The 10,007-nt window shown below is 40.6% G+C and overlaps 1 protein-coding gene across 2 annotated transcripts in view; it reads right to left on the bottom strand.

Annotated features, from left to right (window-relative positions):
* meltf (melanotransferrin) overlaps positions 1-9,489 on the bottom strand; it is a 66,719-nt gene extending 57,230 nt beyond the window's left edge. The window contains exons 1-2 of one of the 2 annotated variants that reach the window (XM_033032048.1): positions 9,116-9,489; positions 692-849 (exon numbers count right to left, since the gene is read on the bottom strand). In XM_033032048.1, coding sequence (XP_032887939.1) covers positions 692-849; positions 9,116-9,164 — 207 coding nt within the window. In that variant the 5' untranslated portion in view covers positions 9,165-9,489. The remainder of the gene's footprint in view (positions 1-691; positions 850-9,115) is intronic. The other variant, XM_033032049.1, reaches the window with a different exon arrangement.
* Positions 9,490-10,007: the final 518 nt, after the last annotated feature.

Raw genomic sequence — 10,007 nt, forward strand, 5'->3', positions numbered from 1 at the left:
ACCTCAACTCCCAATCCAACCCCACTCCTCTTCCATTTAGTTCATAAGGCTGATTTAAACCAGTCACTTTAATTCTCCATCACACTCTCATTATGATCTATATGTTTTTGCCCTTCAACATTGTTCCAAAGAAACTCAAACAGCATTTTATCTTCTGACGAGGCATATTGCAGCATGGGCTCAACATTTAAGTAATCACCCATTCTAATCTTGCATCTCACAATTCCAGCAGACAGCAATTTTCCTCTCACCTTTTCCGGTAATTTCAGATTTCATTCAGCCTATCCAAGCACACCACTGCCAGGTATACCTTTTGTTATTCACTGGCCATTATAATCATCTTTCAGAGCACACCGCCTGTTAGGTCATTCAATCTCTTTCTGTGTCCACCCTATCACTGACTTTATTGTTTGTTCTCTTCAACTCTCCTTTCTCTCTTTGACATTTATAACTTTTTTTCCCCCCAACATTCTCCCAATTCTGATGCAAGGTCATCAGCATGAATCATTAACTTTGTTTCTTTCTCCACATGTCAACAATGGAAGGAACTTACTTTTCAAGTAAGAAAAGTAATTATAAGAAATGATATAACTAAAATTCAGAGAAGCAAACTACTTTAATGAAATACATCTAGATGCAAGGTCATTCCATATGCACAGAAGCTTTAGGAATGGGGAAAGGATAATCATACCACTATCTTTTTTGCGCAATCCATCGCTGAATTTCCAGTGACACAGGATATCAAGGGTTGAATTTTTGCAGATTCAAAGGCTTCCTTCATTTGGTTGCACTTTTTCATCTCAGGACCAGAAGTAACACACCATCGAAGCTTTGTTAACCCATTTGCTGCTGGAAAGATGAAAGATAATTGATCAATACACACTAACATCACTAAATGGGTTTCTGTGCCTACTGAAAGTAATTCTTTATATGACAATGCTTCAATGCAAGACCTCGAATGCAGAAAGATCCACTGTTTTGGAGGGAACAATTAAATAATTCTACATATTTAATTCATTATTTTAAATCCACTGGATGTGAGGAAAGGCTTTGTGTTCAGCTCTTTAAATGGCAGAGCTACGAAACAGTTATTGTACGTGACATGTTCACCATGATTTCCTTTACTTGTCAGGTTACAGATATAAAGCAATGATTAAATAAGACGTAGGTTTGTGAAGCCACAAATGGCATTATCAGATGATCCAAAGTTCAGATTTCAAGCAAGTTAATGATATACAAGGATATGGACAACTTAATAACTGATCTTGGCGTGTGATTCTGAAAGTATCAAAGTGGCTGCAGAAACTTAAAAATACAGTGGCCTGCAAAAGTATTCATACCCCTTGAACTTTTCCACATTTTGTCACGTTACAACCACAAACGTAAATGTATTTTATTGGGATTTTATGTGATAGACCAACACAAAGTGTTGCATAATTGTGAAGTGGAAGGAAAATTATACATGGTTTTCAAATTTTTTTACAAATAAAAAACTGAAAGGTGTGGCGTGCAAAAGTATTCAGCCCCCCCCCAAGTCAATACTTTGTAGAACCACCTTTCGCTGCAATTACAGCTGCAAGTCTTTTGGGGTATGTCTCTACCAGCTTTGCACATCTAGAGACTGAAATGTTTGCCCATTCTTCTTTGCAAAATAGCTCAAGCTCAGTCAGATTGGATGAACAGCAATTTTCAAGTCTTGCCAGAGATTCTCAATTGGATTTAGGTCTGGACTTTGACTGGGCCATTCTAACACATGAATATGCTTTGATCTAAACCATTCCATTGTAGCTCTGGCTGTATGTTTAGGGTCGTTGTCCTGCTGGAAGGCGAACCTCCGCCCCAGTCTCAAGTCTTTTGCAGACTCTAACAGGTTTTCTTACAAGATTGCCCTGTATTTGGCTCCATCCATCTTCCCATCAACTCTGACCAGCTTCCCTGTCCCTGCTGAAGAAAAGCATCCCCACAGCATGATGCTGCCACCACCATGTTTCACAGTGGGGATGGTGTGTTCAGGGTGATGTGCAGTGTTAGTTTTCCGCCACACATAGCGTTTTGCATTTAGGCCAAAAACTTCAATTTTGGTCTCATCTGACCAGAGCACCTTCCTCCACATGTTTGCTGTGTCCCCCACATGGCTTGTGGCTTTTTTTCAACAATGGCTTTCTTCTTGCCACTCTTCCATAAAGGCCCGATTTGTGGAGTGCACGACTAATAGTTGTCCTGTGGACAGATTCTCCCACCTGAGCTGTGGATCTCTGCAGCTCCTCCAGAGTTACCTTGGCTGCTTCTCTGATCAATGCTCTCCTTGCCCGGCCTGTCAGTTTAGGTGGACGGCCATGTCTTGGTAGGTTTGCAGTTGTGCCATACTCTTTCCATTTTCGGATGATGGATTGAACAGTGCTCCGTGAGATGTTCAAAGCTTGGGATATTTTTTTATAACCTAACCCTGCTTTAAACTTCTCCACAACTTTATCCCTGACCTGTCTGGTGTGTTCCTTGGGCTTCATGATGCTGTTTGATCACTAATGTTCTCTAACAAACCTCTGAGGCCTTCACAGAACAGCTGTGTTTATACTGAGATTAGATTACACACAAGTGGACTCTATTTACTAATTAGGTGACTTCTGAAGGCAATTGGTTGCACTGGATTTTATTTAGGGGTATCAGAAGGGGCTGAATACTTTTGCACGCCACACTTTTCAGTTTTTTATTTGTAAAAAAATTTGAAAACCATGTATAATTTTCCTTCCACTTCACAATTATGCGCCACTTTGTGTTGGTCTATCACATAATATCCCAATAAAATACATTTACGTTTGTGGTTGTAACGTGACAAAATGTGGAAAAGTTCAAGGGGTATGAATACTTTTGCAAGCCACTGTATAAGTTTGAATTTCTAGTGCTCTAAATTCTTGACCCCCTCATAGAAAATTGTGCGCTTTAAATTCTATCCACTTGATGGCTTTTAAATTGTTGGCGGACTAGTATTGGGTACGGCTTGGTGAGTATAAATATGTTACTTATGCTGAGGATTTGTCCATCCATTTCTGCATCAGACTTAATGTGTACAAGCATCTCATTCTTTAAATCTGTGCTCTTCAGAGAATTCTGCAACAACCTTGAACAACCAAAACTAGTTTTAGAAACATAGAAACATAGAAATTAGGTGCAGGAGTAGGCCATTCGGCCCTTCGAGCCTGCACCGCCATTCAATATGATCATGGCTGATCATCCAACTCAGTATCCCGTACCTGCCTTCTCTCCATACCCTCTGATCCCCTTAGCCACAAGGGCCACATCTAACTCCCTCTTAAATATAGCCAATGAACTGGCCTCGACTACCCTCTGTGGCAGGGAGTTCCAGAGATTCACCACTCTCTGTGTGAAAAAAGTTCTTCTCATCTCGGTTTTAAAGGATTTCCCCCCTATCCTTAAGCTGTGACCCCTTGTCCTGGACTTCCCCAACATCGGGAGCAATCTTCCTGCATCTAGCCTGTCCAACCCCTTAAGAATTTTGTAAGTTTCTATAAGATCCCCTCTCAATCTCCTAAATTCTAGAGAGTATAAACCAAGTCTATCCAGTCTTTCTTCATAAGACAGTCCTGACATCCCAGGAATCAGTCTGGTGAACCTTCTCTGCACTCCCTCTATGGCAATAATGCAGTCCTTCCAGTAAATTTGTCAAAAATCAAATGCTTAACCATTGATCCCAACATTCCATTTAAATGATTTTGTCTTAATAACTGAACAGTGTGGTTTGGAAAGAGAATTACTTTATGGTGATCGAGCCACCTTCCTTTACTCCATTGAGTCTTCTGGAATACAAATTAGGAAGATTTCAAGACAACGAGCTAAATCCTATACAATCCATTAAACAAATCTATATGGTTCATTGATTCATATCAGTTATACCTGGCAAATGTAACAAATATAACCTGCTCTTAATGTTTAACCATATGAATTTGGTTAAATTATGTTAGATATTACCACGTGCAATTAAACATATTTGTATGAGATGTCATCATTTTTTCATTAACTTGTTTATTCTGATTGAAATTCCATTTGAACAGCAGGAACAATTTTGCATTAAAGTGTCACACGTGCAAGCTCTCATTACATGACATGACTCACCTCACAAATGTTTTGACTCCTGTTTCCCACCCATATCATGTTCCATGAACATGTTGTAATAATAGGCATGTATTCACAGCCCTATCCCTTCATGAGAGCTCATGCTCTTGTAAATTTAATAGGAAAAGCAGCAGATAAGAAATGTTTCTCCATACATAAGGAACAAAAACCTTGAATGTATTGTAACGATAAGTAATGTAACAAGCGCCAACCTCACATCAGTGTTAATTTGAGATATAATTCAAATTGATAACTGGGTGTAAAATTGGCATTGTAAATCAGCCAACATGTACTATCCTATTTGCATTATGTTGATATTTCATCTAATTTGAGTTTGGGAGAGCTTTTATTTAAAAAAAAAAATATCTTCCTGGGATATGGGTGCTATTGACAAGGTCAACATTAATATCATAATAAGGGTGGCACAGTGGTACAGCGGAGGATGGTACAATGGCGCAGCATTTGAGTTGCTGCCTTACAAACCTGACCAATGGTGCTGTCTGTACGTAGTTGGAACTTTCTCCCTGTGACCATGTGGGTTTTCTCTGGATGCTCCAGTTTCCTCCCACATTCCAAAGACGTGCATGTTTGTAGGTTAATTGGCTTCTGAAAATGTGTCCCTCGTGTGTAGGATAGAACTAGTGTACAGATGATCGTTAATCGGTGCGGACTCGGTGGGCCAAAGAACATGTTTCCACACTGTATCTCTAAACTAAACCAAACTAAAATCATGGAAAATGACAGAGCTCTGTGACATATGCAGTCCTTCCAGTAAAGGTACTTCTACTGTGCAATAGGGTGCGGAGCTCCAGGATGTTGTCACTGTCAAAATAAAGGAATGGCAATATATTTCTAAGTAAGGATATGGTGCACATTGGAGGGAAATCTTTGTTACGGTGCATCTGCAGTGCCAGTTCTTTTGCTGGTAAAAGTGACGGATTTGGGAGTTGTTGTTGAAGTAGTCTTGCAGAGCCACTGAAGTCAATCTAGTGTGTAAGAAGGTACTGCAGAAGCTGGTTTAAACCAAAGATAGACACAAAAAGCTGGAGTAACTCAGCAGGACAGGCAGCATCTCTGGAGAGTAGGAATGGGTGACGTTTCGGGTCGAGACCCATCTTCAGAAGTGTATCTAGTGGTTAGTGTGCTCTGTGGCCATGATGCAACGGTGGTTGATGAAATTAATGTCTCGGTTATGGATGGGGTGTCAATCAAGAAAGTCATGTTGCTCTGTTAGGTGTCAACCTTCCACGTTATAGATGTTACATTCTTCATGGCAAGTCTAAAGTATTCCTTGTACTTTGTAGGCTGTAGAGAGGTTTTGGTGCATTGGGAGGCGAATTACTCACTGCAAAATACCTCACTCGTGACATGCTCCTACAGATATAATAATCGCATGTGTAGGAAGAAACTGCAGTTGATGGTTTGTACCGAAGATATAAGAATATGCGGGAATATTCATATTGCTAGGTAGAAGATATGCTGGTTTATACCGAATAAGTGTCTGAAGAAGGGTTCCAACCCGAAATGTCATCTGCTTCTTTTCTCCAAAGGTGCTGCCTGGCCAACTGAGATGCTCTAGCACTTTGTATCTATCTTCTGTAATATTCATATGATTTGTTGATTTGAGATTTTTGTCAATAATGATACATTGATGGTGAGGGACTTGGCAATGTTAATGCCATTGATTCTTGTTGGAGATGGTCATTGCCCAGTATTTCTGTTACATACGCACTTACCAGTCCTTGCCTGCACATTATTTAGATTTGATCTTGTAATCTTTTTATCTATATCTTGTTATATGCAGGCATGAACAGCTTCATTTGCTGTGCAATTGTGATAGGAACTGAACATTGTGCAATCCCCATTTCTGATCTATGGATGAAAGGGTCATTAATGAAACAGCTGAACATGACTGAGCATATTGGACACAGGAGGTTATCCTGGAGAATTCTTGCAGTGATGGTCTGCGTCTGAGATAATTGGCCTCCAACAACCAAACCAACTTACTTTGTATGGTATGACAGACCACCAGATAATTTTCCCTTCGATCGCACAACGTCTGAAGTTTCATTTTGGCTTCTTGATGAAAATTTGGTCAAATGCTCTCTTAGTTCCAGAGGTAACCATTTTCACCTCCCCTCTGGAATTTAGTTCTACACTCCATATTTGAACCAATTTCTGTTGTCTAGAGCCGTGATTCGGATAAAACCGAAACTGTGCATGAGTAAGCAGGTTATTGGACAATGCTGCTTGGAAGTACCATTGACACACCATTCATTATCTTGAGAGGTGAATGATTGGGTTTAACAATAGTAGCTTTGTCTTTCAAAGGCTGACAAACAAGATGAGCAACCAGGTTGGTGCCAAGGCCACCTTTGTATGTCTTTGCGAGTGTCATTGAGCCAAACACCATGGAAACAAGCCCTGCGGCCCAACTTGCCCATGCTGACGGAGATGCCCATGCACATTAGTCCCATTTACCTATGTTTGGCCCATATCATAAGGAATAGAATTAGGCCATTCAGCCCATCACGTTTGCTCCGCCATTCAATCATGGCTGATATATCTCTCCCTCCTCACTTCATTCTCCTGCCTTCTCCCCATAACCTCTGACACCTGTACTAATCAAGAATCTATCTATCTCTGCCTTAAAAATATCCACTGACTGGGCCTGCAGCCTTCTGTGGCAAAGAATTCCAGATTCAAAATGCTCTGACTTAAGACATTTCTCCTCATCTCCTTCCTAAAATAACGTCCTTTAATTCTGAGGCTATGACCTCCTGTCCTAGACTCTCCCACTAGTGGAAACATCCTCTCCACAGCCACTCTATCCCTCTAAAACTTTCCTATCCATGTACCTGTCTTTATTTTTTCTTTTAAATGTTTTATTTTACCTGTCCCAACCACTTTCTCAGAAGCTCGCTCTATATACACACCATCATCTGTGTGAAGGAGTTACCCATCGTCCCTATTAAATCTTTCACTCTCACCTTAAACCTATGCCATTTCATTTTTTTAAATTTCCATTTCCTGGGGAAAAGACAGTGTGCATTTGCCTTATCTGAGTCCCCCTCAGTCTTCTTTGCTTCAGGGAATAAAATCTTAGGCCGCCTAACCTCTCCTTATAACTCAGACTCTTGAGTCCTGAAACATTGTCTTTGCACTCATTCCAGCCTGATGACGTCTTTTCATTACCAAGGTAACCAAAACTGTACATATTCCAGGTGCAGCCTCACCAAAGTCTTGTATAACTGCAACATACTAATGCACTGACTGATGAAACCCAGTATGCCAAGCACCGCCTTCACCACCCTGTCTACTTGTTGACGCCACTCTCAGGGAGTTATGTACTTGTTCTTCTAGCTCTCTCGGTTGTACAACACTTCTCAGGGCACTACCATTCACAATGAAAGTCCTATCCTGGTTTGACTTCCCAAAATGCAACACGTTACACTTAGCTAAACTGAATACCATTTGCCATCCCTTGACGCACTTACCTAGCTGATCAAGATCCTGCTGTGATTTTTCACAACAGTCTTCCCTCCCCTTGTCTTTTCTCCCCTTCCCCACCTTACTCCACTAACAGTCCACATTCCACAATGATGTTTCTCTCTTGGAATCATCGTCCCTAGCCAACAATTGGCCTATCAGGGAACATCCCTGTCTGGTCATCTGTTGACGGCCATGACTCATCCTGGTCTTTTGTTTGCTTCCAGTCCCTCTCTTCCCCCCCCCCACACCCCCCCCCCCACACCCACCCCCCACAACCCCACAATCAGTCTGAAGCAGTCCTGACCCAAAACGTCACCTATCCATTTTCTCTAAAGATGATGCCTGAACCGCTGAATTACTCCAGCATTTTGTGTCTCATCTCTGGAGATTTATACACCTTAATGCGCTTCATGACACCATTACCTGCTCTTTGGTAATTTGCTTCTGGTCTAAGACATCACAATTCATTTGCCTCAATTTCTTAACTTCCACGATCTTCTCCACAGGAAAGACTGATAAGAAATATTCTTTAAAAATCACGCCCATCTCCTGTGGCTTCACACATAGATAGTTATGCTGATGTTTAAGGGACCCATTCTCTCCCTAGCCACGCTTTTACTCTTAATGTACCTGTAGAATCTCTTGGGATTTTCCTTTGATCTCATGCCCTCTTTGCACGCCCTGATATCCCTTTACACTTTTAACACTCATCGAGGGATTTGAATGATCCTGCCTGCCTAAACTTGGTGTACTTCAGTTTTTTTCCTTTCAGTCCGAGTCACTGGGTATTTAGCAAGCCACGACTGGACAAGTTGTAGTAGGCTTGTACATAGGTTCTGGGTCCATCAAACAAAAGGATTTTGAAAAGTAATCTATTAGCTGACAGGTAGGATGTGTCGAAGCTCTTTTTATTCCACATACAAGTGTATTGTAGCACTTGTTAGTTGACTGATCTTAATGCATCACTCTTTGCCAGTCTAGATACAAGTGTAATCAGTGTCAGCCACCCCTCTAGTGACTGAGTACGTGTCAGACTTTGCGGTAGGTTAGTGCAGAGTCACCATATCTTTCTCCTTCTGCAGATTCAGAGTTTGGATTTGGCACGCTGAATTCAAATCTGAATTTACTGTAATGTTAATTGAATTCGAATCCCAATTTACCCTAATGATAGTCTTGGAGGAGCAACATCCCACGTAGTTAAGGTTATATTGGTCATATAAAAGTCCAAAAGGGCATTCAGTTATATAAATCTTACATTCTTTCAACAAAAAATAAATGACAAATATTCAAGAATACTTTAAATTAGTTTCTGCTTGTTACAACATAAGGTACTGCGCTCTAATTATTTTGAAACTTTTTTCTTGGATTCCTCCGCATTCCCCCTGTCCAAACAGACTGAGCATTATCGACTTGGTTGGTAGCCTTTTCTGCCTTTTAGCCTCACGTTACAACTTTGAGTTTGGCTATAACTGAAAGACTTTATTGTACTTACCCAAAGTGAAGATGCCGACTAAAATGCACACAGTAGTGGAAAACCGCATGGTGCGACCAGGGTTGAGGACGATTCCACCTTGATTTTCTCAGCTCCCTTTTATACAGTTCACAGTGCGCCACTTCGTATTTGTCCGGTTAATGATTGTAAGAAGAGGCGTTTATCGGGAGTTAAGATTCGGACTTTCCCCAAATCATATTGTCAATTGCAATAGGTCTTTGGAGTTTTATGTGATGAACCGGGAAAAGTTAAATAACTTTCCTCCTAATTTAACGCCAAAGCCCAAAGATTTACTTTCAAGACCAGATTGTGCATGAAACGAGGACGTTCTGCTCTGTGCTCAACGATCCCGCGCGTCTTTCTGAACCTGATACACTGCATACTTTGTGTTTCGCTGGGTTTCTTTTAAAGGGGCACTCCTTAATCCGTTAGAAATGTTGCTGTGCATATAACGGCAAGAAAATATGTTTATTGAAAAAGAAATACACACGTTGTGATGGATGAGTTAAATACTCATAATTAAAACTATCCACACATTATTGATAAAGTGAGAATAACAAATGTTTTAAATTTGTAGAGGCATTATTTAATGAAAATTATTCACTTTTTTTATAAACACAAAATGTAAATTTCAAGATTTTAACTTTAACTTTCAAAATCATTCATTGCTTCACATGTTCAAAATCTTAATGATGGAAATGAAATCCTCACTGCTTTTTGGTCTTTCCCAAACATGCCAAACACTCATGCTGCGATGAGGACTTTCTATTTATTTTTCTGAGCGACGTTGGCTGCAAATGTTCAGGCACACCCATAGACCACTTCCAGGGACTACCTGCAAACGTTGCATACTCCGATGAGCTCATGGTCAGATTCCTAATATATTGTGAGG

This window comes from Amblyraja radiata, chromosome 13 (genome assembly GCF_010909765.2).
Source record: "Amblyraja radiata isolate CabotCenter1 chromosome 13, sAmbRad1.1.pri, whole genome shotgun sequence".
NCBI classification, from domain to species: domain Eukaryota; kingdom Metazoa; phylum Chordata; class Chondrichthyes; order Rajiformes; family Rajidae; genus Amblyraja; species Amblyraja radiata.